The 16,087-nt window shown below is 51.1% G+C and overlaps 1 protein-coding gene across 4 annotated transcripts in view; it reads left to right on the top strand.

Annotated features, from left to right (window-relative positions):
* Positions 1-3,130: 3,130 nt before the first annotated feature.
* Positions 3,131-16,087, top strand: part of cadm1a (cell adhesion molecule 1a) — an 81,864-nt gene continuing 68,907 nt past the window's right edge. Inside the window, exon 1 of one of the 4 annotated variants that reach the window (XM_057053462.1) lies at positions 3,131-3,374. In XM_057053462.1, the coding sequence (XP_056909442.1) occupies positions 3,302-3,374 (73 nt within the window). In that variant the 5' untranslated portion in view covers positions 3,131-3,301. The remainder of the gene's footprint in view (positions 3,375-16,087) is intronic. The other 3 variants (XM_057053463.1, XM_057053464.1, XM_057053465.1) reach the window with 3 other exon arrangements.

The following is a 16,087-nucleotide window of genomic DNA, read 5'->3' as shown; positions in this document are numbered from 1 at the left end:
TCTTTCTTCTTTTGTTTTAACCTTCATTCCCACGACAACAAGCACGCAATTACTTGAAATAGTGGGAAAAGTGTGTGAATACACACCCCATTGCAGATGAAACGCAGGATAAGGATAAAATGTGTCAAAAGAGAGCTGTTTGGGGGATTGAACTCGCACTCTTTTATCGTGTGATGAAACTCGTATTTGTTTGTTTCTCCAAAATATCCTAAAACATCAGGAAATCCTGGCCCGACAAAGGCGCCGTCTTCATTCTGACCCGAGATTTCATTTTTCTTCTGAGCGACGGATGAAGGAGGGGAGCTTTGAACATCCTGGACCCCCCCCCACAACCCCGCGTCTCATCGGGGGGGAGGTGACCATCAGCTGGCTCATCAGGCTCCCAATCTGCCAAGCTCTCGACAGACCAAAGGTATGGACGCTCCACAAACAGAATGTTTAAAACTGGCCTGCATCAAAGGCTGAATAGGAAACGACAATCAAGCAGAGAGAATTTCAATGAAGTGCATAATTCACTGAGGAAGACGAGATGAGAGCAGCAAGAAAAGGCGGGCCGGGTTTGTGTTCTGCCCTCTTCCCATCATCACCCTCCTTATTCGGGGAGCAGAACAAATATGTTTCAGTCTTTCCTCCGTCAACGAAACGTCCCCGAGGAAGAGGAGGAACGTCCCTGAAGAGTCCACTAACGAGGGTGTGCGCCATTTTCATGGCTGTGTTTTTGTGTCCCGTGATGCATTGTGGGAAAGTAGCGTGCACCCAGTGCTCCCCGGCCAAGCATATATCCCATCATCCTTTGCGTTTGCACGTGAGAAGTGATGCATCTTGTTTGAACATTAATTAATCATTAATCACAATCAATGCAGTAATGAAGGAGTAGGCGGTAATAGATGAGCTATTACAGTATTTTTCTATGCTTGCATCCTCAAATAGCGCTGACAGGAAGGGTGCGTCACTAAAGCCCTGGAAAGTGACGCTAGCGGCCGTGTTGCCAGCGTGTCGGCTGACCTGTGATCAGCCGGATCACACGTGCACGGTGCAGACGTCAGCCGTGTTCTTACATCCACCATCGTGCATCTGATGGTAAAAATAGCAGGTAGAACGTTTGAACTGACGCCCTCAGGGATCACACGCCTCACTTCCTGCGGTGAAATTCATCACGACGTCTTTAAAAAAATCTACAAACATTTTCAGATAAGTTTGTGAAACATCTTCCTGTTGTTATTTATGACTGCGAAGCTCCTCACATGTCTAACCTGTCATACATGTAAAAGGAGACCTGGTGTCCTCTGATTGGACTGTTTCCTGTCACATCAGCCGCTCGTTTCAGTCACGTGACCCAGGCCTTCACGGGTCACGTGACCGACACTTCTCAAGGGATGTCTGGCCCAGCCCTGCTGTCAAACTGTCTCCCATCCGGTTCTTCTACACGTGAACGACAGGCCAGGAGAAAGCAGGAGACACACAGAACGGCGCCCGCAGATCGGTCCAACCTTTCGACTTCAGTTAGATGCAGGTAAGGAGATCACTAGAGCCTGTAAAGGTGTGAAGGATGTGAATCTCCAGAAGATTGAATGTGGGCCACCAGCAGGGTCACCTGTCTGAGAGACGACTGACCCTAGAACCTCATGTTCTGCCCTTCCATGTGTCTCCTCTGGGGGTCACCTATGGACCTGGTTCACACCTGGGAAACTCCCAGGGTAGATCAATAACTGTGTTTCCAGGTCAGGGTCTTGAATGATGAGCAGTGAAACCCCACAGCTCTCCTGCGGGCTGAAGGTTTGAGCACAGAACAGGTGGACCTGAACCGCCTCGCCTTCTCGCTCGGCAACAGATGCAACCGTGCGATGGGTCACAGAGATCAGACTCAACTGCTGGAAGCTTCTCAGATGATCCACCACATGAGGAACCATCAGAGGCGTCAGAGGGAGAACTGATCAGCTGATCACAGGTCAGCAGGTCAAGAGGAGGAAGAGGAGGAGGAGAAAGAGGAAGAGAAAGAGGAAGTGGTGCACCAGCATTTGCTCATCACTAATTCAGCTGCTTCCAATGAAATCTGGAATTCTGAACCAGTGGTGCTGATAGAGAAACTGAAGAAAACAGAATCAGCAAATGCGGGTGAAAACATCGATCTGCGTGATTCTGAAACAGGAAGACAAAGTTGGCCTGAAGTCATTTTTTTCCCATGAATCATCCTGCATGAATGGAATAAATGTGGGAGCAGGCTTAAAGACCTGGATCAGCCGTAATCACTGTGATTGATTGGTGGTAAACGGGTGTTAAATGAGCTCCTCTGCAGTGGGCGGAGCCTGATTCAGAGCAGACATGAACATCTCCGGCTGGATGCTCTGCTCCAGAAACACAGATTCATCAGCCAGCTAAAGATGTGTCATTGAATTTAGCATCTGTTTGTTGTTCGCGGTGCTGCTTGAGACGCCGCGTCACGTCGGCATCTTTAGCGACTCTGGCGGCTGCTGGGACTGTTTTTGATTTGACTCAACAGCTCTAAACGGTATTTAGCAGCAGACCAACATCAGCGAGTCTCAGGGGCCTCGTTGCGGCGCGGCGGCTGCAGCAAATGAAGGTATTAGCAGGGGGATCTTCAGCGCGTGTCGGTCCTGCACAGGCTGTAGGGATCAGTGGATCCCCACTGACGCGGGATTCTAACTTTCCCACATCCTTCCATGTTGGAGCGTGGAAGTGATTCAGAAAGCTTTATGAATGAAAGGTGGGAAAAGCTCATTTCTGGAGCGCTGCCGAGGCGCCCTTGAGCAAGGCACCGACCCCTTCCAGAGCTCCTAGCGCCGGTTCAGCTTCCCAACTCAGTGATTACACTCATTCCTCCCGTCCAAAGACTAAAAAAGAGGCTTCTTCTTCTCCCAAACGTTGTATTTACTGTTTACTTTGTAAATAGCTGCTGCAGCACCACCTACAGGGCACCGCGAGGCTGAGGGAACTTCAGAGGAGCCCCTGATAGGAGACCTTCTGGTGTCAAATCTGAACCCCTCTGACCTCCTGTCTGCTGTAAACTGGGCACTTTGTCTGACGCATACTGGGGGGGGCAGAGCGGACCTCTGCGTGCGCTACTGGTGTTACAGATGGCTAAGCTGGTGAACCAAAGAACCGTTGGTTTTAGAGCTCGCTTGAGCCGTGCATGACACGTGAGCGTGCAGGCAGTGGATGAGGGTCCTCCCTCCCCCTCCCATCTCCCCTCTACTCTCCCCCCTCCCCTCCTGACTGGAGTCCCGTCGCAGTCGGAGGTGAAGCTGCTGCTGCTGCTGCCATTCTGAAGCAGGTGTCCAACATGGCGAACGCTGGCAGCGGAGCTCTCGCCTCCTTCCTCTTTTTCTTCGTGTTTCCGGCGGCTCTCCACAAAGGTAAGGGGCTCCACTGGGCCCGCGAGCCTCCGTGCACGCCTCCGCGGCGGTTGTCGCGCCTTTGTCGTGCGGCGGGTTTTCAGAATCCGGGATCGTGCGCGCCGAAGCGTGCGGGTTGTGGATGTGCGATGTTGTTGAGCAACTCGACGCCGCAACTGTGATAAAGTTGAAACGCGGGACGGAAACGGCTGGTTTGTGCGGGCTGTGGTACCGAGTCACGCCAGCTGACTCAGTTCTGCGTTAGAACCGGCTTCAACTCGGAACCTTCAAATTAAATTGCGTGGTTTTCCCCGCACGCACGCACCCAGCCGACCTGTTTGAAGCGGTAGTTGTGGGCTCGGTTGTACTTCTGTCGCGTCTCCCTGCGGCAGAAACTGAATTCCAAACTCTCCGGGTTTCCGTGAACGCTGCATGTGGCCCCGGTGAGTTCGGTCCAGCTGCACTGGGGGACCAGCAGCTGTTTAACCCGACGTTTCTGGAGGATGGTGCAGAACTGGAGACCATCGTGCCGCAGACGGTGATCCAAGTTTGAGCCGAACGGGTGCTGGTTGTCACGCTGAGCGAGTGGTTCCGCTGATCCCGGACCTGCAGACGGGCTGTCAGCGCCGGTGCTGCTGCCCGGGAGCCGAGCAGCTTGAGCTGCTCTTGCACGGATGTGCAGTCTGGCGTGTTGGGGCTGCGGTGGAGCCCAGAGATGCAGAAAATGAATTTTTCCACGTTTGCGCCGCTGCTGATGTCAGTTCTTCTGCAGAGTTGGACAAAGTGATCTTAGGGGATCTCAGAACTATCTGATTTTCTTAAATGCCTCTAACCCGACACGTCTGTCACACCTGAGCCTCCTTTCTCTGCCTTCTTCTGTTCAAATCTGATGAGGGAACAAACTCAAAGTGAATCTGCACCTAAAGAGCTTTTTTCTTCTTCTCCCCCTGCTGACTCGGCTCTTTTAACGTGACAATGATGTCAGGCGGTGGATTATCCCGTCGGAATAAATCCACTCCGGCAGGCGGTTGGTGTAAAATGGACGGGCTGATCCGGGGTTCAGCTGCCGTCCTTCGTTGAAATGGCTCCAGTCTTTTTTAAACAAAGCTCGGAACGCGCAGCACAAAGCTGATCAATTATTTACCTCCCGCACTGGAGCCCCTGCACATCTTACTCAATCCTGGAGGGGGGAGGGGGTGCGTGGGAGGGGGGGTTGTAAAAATAAATGCACGCCAGTGTTGTGATGGTGAGAGTGTCGCCAGTTCCATCTTTCCAGTGAGTCTGGAGGAGTCTCCTCTCTTCTGAAACTGAGCAGAGGTCCAATCTCCCCGTGCTCCTGGATGTTCAGATTCCTGTCCCAATCCCAGCAGGAGAAACCGGGTCGGTCTTCTCTGCGGGGAAAATCAGCGCTCCGGAACGGTCTTTGAGTCACGTGAGAAGTCCGCCCAGACCTGCTGGGAGCACTGGTCCTCCTGCAGGTGCCCAGGTTCTCTGAACGGCGAGCTCTCATTGGAGCCCTCACACGTTCATTTGGAGGCCGGGAAGATGTGAAGCTGTTCTCTAGGCTTTAACAACAGGAGGAGGAACTGAAGGGTTCAGATCTTTAAACGCTCTACATGCGCGTTGTCATCCGGACCGGCGCTGAAGAAGCTCCAGTCTCGGTTTGGGTTTTGGCTGCAGGCTCCCCGATGATCTGAAAGCTCTTTTATTGGCTTCTCTGTCCCGTCAGAGAAAATAATGAAGTGGGCACGTTGGTTCTGTTCTTTGTGAAAATTGCCTCTTTACGGCTGTGATCGTTGCCTTCAGGCAGCTGCGGGTTAGGGCGCAAAGCATTATGGGATGGAGCGGAATCGTGCACACGCTTCCTTTGGTTCAGTGTCAGCAGGTGGGAACCCTGCTGATGGAAAACAGGTGTGAAGACGGACTTGTTCTCCTTCGTACCCCCGTCATTCCTCCTGCTGTAATGAAGAACAATGGCTTTGTTCCTGGAGGGGGGGCAGTTGTAGACCGATGGATGACTGCTGTGGGTCACATCTGGGCTCTGTGCACTTAGTGTAATCAAGGAGAGACAGAAGGTCTGTGGCCTACTTGTTAGTGTGCCCTCCACCGATTGGGTGTCAAGTCAGCACGCTCCCGTTTTCAGGTCTCAGGGGGGGGGGGCTTCGAAGGGGGCGGGGTGGTTGCCATCTGCTGTTGGTGCCAGTGGCTGAGGACTCAAGTTTCTGTTGTTGTGAATCTGGCTGTGATCCTGATACTTTCACTCTTTTCTTGTGGATGGAGTGTGTGTGTGTGTGTGAGAGGGGGGGTCCACCCCAGTCCACCCCAGTCCACCTCTGATTCATGAATCTTTATTGAAGACAATCACGTGATGCATCGTCCACCTTAGACGCCCCTCATTCTGGATTCTGCTGGAGGTATTGGACCGATGCTCGGTCAGGACACGACCGGGATTTCGCTGAATGGGCGTCCACCTCGTCCTGGGATGGGTCCGTGTCTCTGCCGTCCTCTTGGATGAGAGGAATCAGGACGCGCAGAGTTAAGCTTTTTCTGTCCAGTCCAGACGCAGAACCCATCGGGCCAGTGCTCCCAGTGTGAAATTGAGCCACCACAAAAGTGTTTTGTGCTTCAGTCCGCGTGTTGTCCAGTGTCTCACAATGTCGGGGTCAGAAGGTCTTAGAAACAGCAGCTGGATTCAGATTCAATTAAGCACAATAGTGAAAGTGGACAAAGGTTCCGTCTGTGCACCGACACTTCAAATCCCTAATTTCATTTCATGAGCTCAGCTCGAGCTTAGAGAGATTGCAGCAGCCCTAAAGTCTCCCACTGACTTTAGCCGCAGGGGGTCCAGCAGGAACTTCCATTCCAGACTCCAGAACTCACCTGAACAGGGGTTTGACTCAGCAGAAGTCTTCTGAAAGGGTCTGGACCAGCATTCGACACAGTGCAGGCTTTTATTGTGAAGGACAGAGACGTCCGAGACGTTCCTGATGCGCATCCGTCTGTCCAGAGCCTCCAGAGCGTGACGCAAGCAAACACCGACCACAGGGGGGTGCTCACGCTAGCTCAGTCCAGTTAGCCTCTGCGTGGCTCCTGCTGGTGTTTTATTGGTCGGTGATTAGCGATTGATTCCTCCTCCAGGGTCGTTTCCGCTTGGGAGAATCAACACATCTTCCAACATTAAAGCGTGATACACACTTCTACTAATGTGTGTTTACTGGAGCCTAATAAGGAAACGTGGAGACGTGATGGACGCGTGAGTGCTGATCTGTAGTCAGTCAGCCGTTGTTGGTCACAGCGGGGGGTCTTTCCCATTCTACCACGGGAAACAAATGGCTGCTGATTGCTCTTTTCCTCCCAGTTTGAGACCTTTGTTATCCGGCTCTGCTGCCGCGGAGCAGCGATCCGCTCGCTGTAATTGGACCCTTTTTGCCTGCATTCAGAGATGCGATGAATGAATATGGAATCATTGCATTTCATTTGTGCTTTCAAGCAGATAAACAATCCGGCCGGTGTTCCACTGTAATCAGCAGAAAGTATAATGCAGGGCGGCATTTGCTGCGCTCGGACTGATCAGAGTTCACCTTCGGTTCCGCAGAACTCTCCGGCTTATAATTTGTTTCTGATGAGACCCACGGGGCCGCCGAAGACAAACGCGTCCTGTGAGCCTCTGTGTCCCGTCTCTGTCCTCACTGATATTTCAAGTAACAATCTTCCCTCTTGCTGCCGTGTGTTGGGGATGTAGAGCCCTCCTCACATTAGAGCTCGTCAGGACGTAGCATTAGCATGTCGCTCTGCTGGTCACCGTGAAGATGCCTGAAAAACAGGCAAATGAAGCGGTGAGACTGATCAGACACCAAAGATCAACCAGTTTAAAACGCCGGACATATATTGCGAAAGAAACCACTGGGGGGAAGTAGAGGGAGAGGAAGATAAAGAAATGCGGAAAGTGGGGGAGAGTTGAAAGGGAGGGAGTGAGAGAAGCATCTTTTTTGGAAACGTGTGTAAAATCCATCAGAAATTTAGCTTCAGGGGACAGTTCTCATGGTGACGTTGAGCCGTTGTCCCCCTGAGCGTCCGTGGACGCAGACTGGGAGCAGATGGGTTGCCAGGTGGTGGCGTCCCTTCATGAAGATGCTCTGTCACTTCCTGTCGGTCCCTCAGCTGCTGTTTATGATGATGATGATGATAATTCTGAATGGAAAGAGTTTTATTTGATGGTGTAACCCCCGCCTCCGGATCCAGAGGTAACAAGTGTCTGTCTGTCTGTCTGTCTGTCTGTCTGTCTGTCTGTCTGTCACACTCACTCAGAAGGCTGAAAATAGGTATGTTTGGTTTGTGGAGCTCCTGGAATGTGATCAAACAACGAGAATGCAGCAAGTAGGACACACCGCTTCCTGCTAGCATTAGCCTCTGATCTGACACCAGACAGAGAGAGAGAGAGGGAGAGAGAGACATAAAGAGAAATAAACAGAGAGAGAGGGTGTGTGTGTGTGCGCGTTTGAAGATTAGAGCAGCAACATTCACGAATATTTGGAAGGAGCCGTTCCAATAGAAATCGTCATCCTCTTGAACTGGCTTTGACTTTCATCACAGACCTTTTGAGGAGAACCCAGAAGAACTGTGGAAGCGTCTGCTCAGGGCTGCTCCGCGAGAACCGGATGGAGAACAAAGAAGGTCCCCGAAGTTAGAGGTTCTCTAATGGAGAACAAGAGAACCTCATGTTATGGAGGTGGTTTTCAGAGGGAAAAAACCCAACCTGCTACAGTTGGTCAGAAAGTAGAAGTATAGTGTTGCCACCTGCTGTTCCAGAGGTGTGAGCTGAATCCTCCCACAGCGACTTCCCTCTTTTATTTAACAGTTGAATAAATGAAGAGCAGAGTAAGGTGGGTTTGAAGCCACATCTGTGAGGTGGAGGTAGAGGACGTTCTCCTAAATGTGGGACATCTCTGTCTAACCTGTGAGAGGATCGGTCCATGGTGAAGGCAGGAATAGACTGATGGAGGTGCTGGGGCGGGCTCCTGTGACACACCTTCAGCCTGGCTGATGGATCCACCTTTAAATGAGCTAAGATGTTGTGGAACGGAGCCGAGCGCCTGTTTATTTCCAGCTTTCTGAAAGTTGCCTGAAAGGCTGAAGGAAACACGTGTCAGGGCTGAAAATAGGAGCGGAAGGCAGGAATGTCTGAACCCAGATGCTTCTCCTGCGGCTTTGAGGAGCGTCGGAGCTCCTCAGCTGTCAGATTAAAACCTCCTCTGCTGGAGATGAAAATGGCTGAAGGGGCAGTTAATCCAGAAATTAATACACTTCTTTAGCTCAGAGTCTAGCAGGCAGTCAGCGTGTTGATGGAAGAGGTGACCTGGCACACCACATCAAGGTTCCTCAGTCCCAGCAGCTAGTCTGCAGTAGCATCATGTCACCTGTAGCATCACAGACAACGACCTTCTGAGGTTTCTTTTTGGCCAACCTTTTCGTTAACGGCTTCAGCCTTTTTAGTGCCTCTACAGTGTTCAAACATGCCTGCCTAGTGGCCATGTCCACACTCTGTGTTATTGTTTAGTGTTAGCAACAATAGCTACTCCCACGACAGATGACATAATGTCGTTTTAGGGCCACTTGATATGCAAACAGTTTCCCCATTTTCACTAATTCATCAGTTAAAAGGCTGCTTAAAAAAGCACATGTGCACCACGAGACACATCCAAATGTTGCATTCGTCGTCCAAATCCAATCCCACAGAGGAGGTGTGATGCTACAAGATCTGGAGATCCAGGACCCGGAATGGTACTGGTAATGGTATGCTAACGGTTTCCATCACGTTGGGTGAAGGCACCTTTCCTCAGTTGTGAGTGGATTAAGTTCAGGAGACAGCAGATAGAGTTCAGAGGCAACCTGCAGATCTTTGTGGGGTCAGAATCCACCAGATCTCCATCGATGCTCCACCACAGGTCCTGGTGTCATACTGGAGCAGGATTGTCCTGTCTTCCTGGACTCTTTCAGAGGGCCGGTGCACCATTCAGTCCATTCTGAGGGAGGAAGATTTCCAGAGCTCTGTCCAAAAGAATTTTTCCACATTGCAAATCCTGCAGGATAAATCCATTTAAATGAGGATCGCTGGCTGCGGGAGTCGGCATTTTTTTACTGATCCGACCAACATTAAGGAGCTTCAAGTCCGAGCAGGGCTGGAGGACGTCGAGCTGACATCCAGACACGAGGACACGCGTCTCCTCCCTCACTGCTTCATTCAGCTGCACTCGTTTGAGGCGTGATCTTTGTGCCGCGGACAGCTGATGGGACCTATTTACAGCAGCGAATGATTGAATCGGGCTCTTTTCCGTTGCCGTTTGGTCAAATGTTTGGTGCTCGCGCAAACTGGGAGTAATGAACGTGGAGCGTGGCGCGATGGAGAATGTCAGACAGTCAGAATCAATTCTCCGCCTCCTCTGTCATCCACAGATGGCGCCGCTTCAATCTTCCGTCTGTTTTGTCACGCTAATGTGCTAAAGATGACAGGGGGTGGGGGGGCGTCGGAGCTAAAATAGAAGAGGGCGTGTCCTCCGGCCTCTTCTGTCACGCTAACGTTTAGGAATGTGAGTTGGGTCAGTTCAGTAGGAACATGTCCCATCCACCCCTCCCTCACCTGCCCCAGGAGGGACGGCCCTCTCTGCTCCCGCGTCCTCCCGTCCCTTCAAAAGCTTCTGGATGCCTCAAATGTGGCGTCTCAATGTTTTCCTCATCGTGTCACTGCAGAGTTGTTCCGTTTATTCCCAAGGAAACTCCACTTTAGCAGGGATTAGCAGGGTTTAAATGCATTTCGAATAAAAGCCACTAGCTGAAGTGGGGTGGGGGGGGGGGGGGGGGGGAGATCAATATTTGGTGGCGCAACAGGCGGCTGAGTTTGGGCAGCGAGCTGAGGGGAAAAGTGAATGAAATGGGGCTTCGTGTCGGAGGATCCTGGCAGATCAGCGGCGCTGCCGTTTGCCTGCACCCTCATGAATTATTCGTCACCTCTGGTCTGATGTTTGTTCGCGCTCTGAACTGTTTTAACAGAATTGAAAGCTCTGTTTGAACTGGAGTATCGTTGCTGCGCAGTTAGTGATGGATTTATTTGTGCTTGTTTGGGATCTTAACGCCCCCCCCTTCAATACCAGATTCACCCAATCAGATCGAGGTGGGTTTCGGCGCCGTTTACCTCATGTCTGTGGGCGTGGCTCCATCCTAATCTCTCCCCTATTGCTGCCCTCTACCCTGAGGACTCATGGGGGGGGGTGACCTTGACCCTGACCGGCTGTGATCATCAGAGACCCTGTAGTTTGTCAGACAGAAACTTCCCGGTGTTTGACGTTACTGTCGCTGGAGATGCTGAACTGAACGTCTGACCTTGGAATAAAAAAGTGTTTGCGAACGTCGGAGAGGAAAACAAACGAACGTGATGGAGCCAATGAGCTCGCATCCGCTCTCCAGCGCCCGCTTCATTCAGAGGGAGTTAAAATTGAATAACATCGTTTCGCGCCGCCTCGGATGAAAGCCCGGCGTTTGATTATTGATCAAACGCCGCCGCCGCCGAGTGAATCCATCTGTTATTGTGTATTGATAAGATCTGCTGTCGTTTCTGTTGGATTCAGATTCAATTTAAATGTTCTTACGAGCAAAGTAGCTAACTGTGAGCATTAAATGGGACTGAGATGTTTGTTGTCGGCGGACCAGGGAGGACCTCGCTGACCTTTCCCAGTTGGTTTAATCAGCTGTTTTGTGCAGGACTCCCGTCGTCGTTAAAGAGCTTCACTTCACTTATTGAACGAGCGAGCGATGAAGACGAGCTGAAGCACGTGACTCAAGTTAGCTTCTCTAAATGTCATGTGCAGCTCATTAAATGTGCTTCTTGGAGTTCAGAATATTGACGCGTGCCGCTTCTCCCAGTTCCCGTCCTCAGCGGGAGGTCCAAACCTGGCGGACGTCTCGGTGTTTCCTTCTGTTTTCCCGAGGCCGTAATTTGGCTCAACAGCGGCTAATGACTGTTTTGATGAGCACATAAACGCCACTTTGGCTGTTGTGCTGCTGGATTCACGCTGCTAGCTGCTACGCTGTTATCAGTCTGGTGCATCTCCCGTTAGCTCTGGATCAATGCATGGTCAATCTTTTCCCGAGAGGGCGCATCGATCGAGGTCCTCGAGCCAACCAACCCGTAATCTCAGAAAGGAGCGCCGCTTCACCGGCTTCCTGTTTGACCCGCGGCCGAGCGTCTGATACAGAACTGTAAAGGTGTCAGAAATCTGTTAGCTGGGGCTCTGATAGCCTTAATGTCAACTGTGTTTGATATCCTCGGCATGGTGGAGGGGGGATGGGGGGGCAGGTCCTGATGGTATTCGATTCTGTTAGATCACCTTGGCCGAGTCCATTAAATTCCGATACAATATAATATAATACGCACGCCAGCCCCACGCCATAAAAGGCATAAATGTCCTCAAAGCGGAGGCGTGTGTGTGTGTGTGTGTGTGTGTGTGTGTGTGTGTGTGTGTAAACGTGTCAGCTGTGTCCAACCCACTGTGGTGATGTGGGCGTGGCCAGAGAAGGTCGCGAGAGCAGGAAGGTCCTGGTGATGGATGTCTGCCACCTTCTCTCCTCCTCGCATGAAGACCTGACCTACTAAAATGACATGATTGAGATAACGTCTTCTAATCGCCGCCTAAATCGCCTCTGGATGACGGCGAGCAGCGTCACGCTAATGGACGTCCACCCTCCGTCTCTTGAGGAAGGTGGCGCCACAGCGAGGACGAATGTTGGCGAGGGTGAAGAGCAGCGAGGAAAAGACGAGCGTTGCTGTTTGGGTGAGCGGAGATGGTCACCGCATCCAGAATCCAGTTTCCATTTAAATCTGACCTGTATCTTAGCAACAGGATGAGCAAACACAACCGTCAGGCGTCTTCATCGACTGTACAGCTTGGTTCTGATTGGTTCTGATGCTCTGCCTCCTGTTGAGGCTCCCGGTCCTGGTTTCATCTCGGATTCATCCCGGTGTCGCCTGCAGCAGCCTCGGTGTGTTGACAGGCTTCGCCGGTGTTTTACCGCCCGTGTTCTTGCCGACGCCCGGCGCCGACTTTGTCCTTTGAATCCTAAAGCAGGACCCGTTAAAGTTCTGATTGGGCCGCAGTTGTGATCAGGCAATAATGAAGACGGGCAGCAGGGGAAGCGTAGGGGCCTGGACCGGACTCTCAGTCCCTGTTTGCCTGAGCCGGGACCAGAACCGCTTGGTTCCGGAGGAGGGCGAGGCCGAACCACCCAGCAACAGTCACCCAGTGAGGTTTCCCAGTGACACGTTCACAACAGGAGCAGTGAAACACACAACTGGATAAACACACAATCACAAGGATGAAAAAAGAAAGGATTTATTCATCCGTCATCTCCAATATCATCTCTCCATCACCTCCATCATCTCCAATATCATCCCTCCATCATCTCCAATATCATCTCTCCATCATCTCCAATATCATCCCTCCATCATCTCCAATATCATCTCTCCATCATCCCACCATCATGTAGAATATCATCCCTCCATCATCTCCAATATCATCCCTCCATCATCTCCAATATCATCCCTCTATCATCTCCAATATCATCCCTCCAACATCTCTAGCATCAACTCTCCATCTATAACATCATTCCTCCATTATTTCTTCATCTCTATCATTCCTACATCTTTTCATCATCTCTAATGCATCTCTCCATCATCCCACCACCATGTAGAATATCATCCCTCCATTATCTCTTCATCATCTCTAATATATTCCTCCATCATCCCTCTCATCATCTGTTCATCTCTAATATTCCCCCACCATCTCTCCATCATCCCACCATCATGTAGAATATCATCCCTCCATTATCTCTTCATCATCTATAACATCATTCCTCCATTATTTCTTCTCTATCATTCCTACATCTTTCCATCATCTCTAATATTCCTCCATCATCCCTCCATTATCTCTTCATCATCTCTAATATCATCCCTCCATCATCTGTTCATCTCTAATATTCCTCCATCATCCCTCCATTATCTCTTCATCATCTCTAATATCATCCCTCCATCATGGCTCCCAGCTCACACCACTAGAACAGTGTAAACACCCGACTGTTTATGTGGCCTTTAAGCTTTTTCATGCGGCCCTGATGGTTCAGGCGTGCCTCAGTGATCTGATCCCGAGTCGGTCCTGGATGAAGGGCCGGTCCGGTTCCGCCTCAGCTCATCTTTTGAAGGTTTTCTGCTTTTCATCTCTGTCACCTTTTGTTTTCTCTTAGCCCAACATCAAAGAAAACACAAATGGCAAATCTAAATAAAAGCCCCAAACTCTCATTTGCTAATCAAACTTGGGACAAGAACTAATTAATTCTTTGGAATCCGTCGATTCATTTGCATAATACGAGCTGGCGTAATTATGACTTCTGCTACTTCAGCCCAAAACTGTAATTAGAGATTGACTGCACAGAGCTGCTGGAGACCAGAGATTGAGGCTCCGCTGCTCCGGGATGGAAAACGCCGGCAGGATGAAAGGTTTTCCAGGGCGACCCTGAGGGGACGGGCTCATCTTCTAATCTGTAAAGAGCCAAGACCTCTTTCAGGGGCCCGCCGTCTCGCTACAGTCAGCCGGCTCCTCTCTTCCCGCTCCCTTTCTTTCACATGAGTTTTCCCATTTCCACTTGCAAAGGAAATCCATACATTTTCACAGCCGGCGCTGCCGCTGGGGTGCAGCTCCGACATGAAGGGGTGCATTAGCGTGGAGATATTAGCCTTCTGCCACACGCTCGTTCGGCTCGGTCCTGACAGAAGGGGGGGGGGGGACTGCTGTGAAGTGAAAATACGGGAGGAAATGTCGCCGCTGTTGTGAGTTTGAGCCGATCGATGGAACCAATATTCCACTTTAGGCTGATATGAGGACAATTAAAAGACTTCCAGGTGTCCATACAGGAACCACGATGGAGGGACGTGGTCATAATGGTCCTCGGGCTCCAGGTCTCCTCCCGTCCCTTTTTCTAATAAAGCACCTTAATCACAGCCTGTCGGCATCACTGTCAGCCTTCTCCTCTCACTGAATTAATCAGATTAAAGTCTGGTGTTCACGGCGTGGTCACGGCCGATCATGATGCCATAACACGAGGGAGGAAAGTGCTCCGCGCCTCCTGCTGCGCAGGGATGGGGGAGGGGGGAGCGCGGAAGGTTGGTTCAGGCTCGGTGTTCCCGGCAGAACCTCAGCACTTTGTTCTACGCTCATCTTGACTACTGACGGCTGCTGTTTGCAGAACATCTGATGCCTGTCACACACACACACACACACACACACACACACACACACCCTTGTTCTTCTATATTGGTGAGGACTTTCATTACTCAGCCCCACCCACCACAACTTGCCCCATAACACCAAAACTACATTCTAACCTCAGTCTGCAAGTCTGGTCTCAACCCTTTGAACTTGTGAGGACCAGCCAGTGCCCCCCCCCCTAAAATGTCCTCACTTTGCTAGTAGAATGAGTATTTTGGTACTTGATATGTAGCGAGTACCAGAACACACACACACACTCCCACAGACGTGGACGAATGCCGATTTTCTTTCCACACTGAGGCTTTTACTGGCGATGCTAGCTGCACATGTTTAGATAGAGGAAATGCACCCCATTGTTTAGGACGGCGTCAGGAAATGATGGGATGTCTCTTCTCTTCTTACGGGCGGCGGAGCTGCAGGCTGCTCCCACAGCAGGAGGCGGGGATCAGACTTTCTGAGCGTTAAGAGAAGGCAGCGAACCGCCGCGGTTACATAACGCCGCTCCGCATCCAGAAGTCTGTGGGAGAGCGCCAACGCAGAGCTTCCAGCTGAACGTCTGAATCCGTCCATCACCAGGAGAGGAGGGGGAGGAGCTGCGATTCTCCGCCAGCGTGCACGTGCGCGCGCGTGTGTGCGTGCGCGCAGCATCACGAGGGCTGAGGAGAACTGTTTGCTCCGCAGCGGCCGAGGCTTCATCCATAGTTTTTAGTCATTCGTGTAAATAATTCAAATAGCAAAGTGAATGAATAGAAAACCAAGCTGAGTGTACCACAGCACCACCGGATCAGAACTGGATCAGTACCAGTGACCAAAAATGGGTCCATCAATAATTCAAACCAAAATAGTTCCGTCTTGAGCTGCTACAATTCAGATTAATCTCCATCGTTCTTTTTTTTCGGTTTCTGTTCTGACGAGAAAAAGAAAAACACAACATTGAAGCGGCCGTTTGAGCTGCTTCGTTGGTCCCAGTGGAAGGAACCAAGAGGTCAAAGGTCAAGGTGGAGCACACAGCGGCCTGAATGGCAGATGATTCCAGGCATAGATTGGACCTTACCGGACAATATATAAACACAAAAAAACAGCTTCACGGAGGAAGTGGGGGGGCTGATAAGCAGCTGCGATCAGGAAGCACAGAGCGGCGTGATGGCGGCGTGCTTATTGAAGCAGAGCGCAGCAGCAGGCCGCTGGATTAATGGCTGTGATGGCAGCCTCAAAAACAGGAACGGATTAATTTGTCCAGTTGGACTCTTATGCAACGTGTTCCAGCCTCGGCCCATTGAAGTGGAATGAGGGGAAAAAGGCCAGCGGGGGGCGTCGGATTTGAGCTCTTTATATGGAACTTGGACACGGCTGAAATTCCTGGAAGTTAAGCCAGTCCGGACACGCGTCAACGTACATGAATGAACTCTCCGACATTTTAGT

Source organism: Takifugu flavidus, chromosome 14 (genome assembly GCF_003711565.1).
Source record: "Takifugu flavidus isolate HTHZ2018 chromosome 14, ASM371156v2, whole genome shotgun sequence".
Lineage (NCBI taxonomy): Eukaryota > Metazoa > Chordata > Actinopteri > Tetraodontiformes > Tetraodontidae > Takifugu > Takifugu flavidus.
The sequence above is the reverse complement of the archived record's forward strand: the minus strand, read 5'-3'. Positions and strand labels throughout refer to the sequence as shown.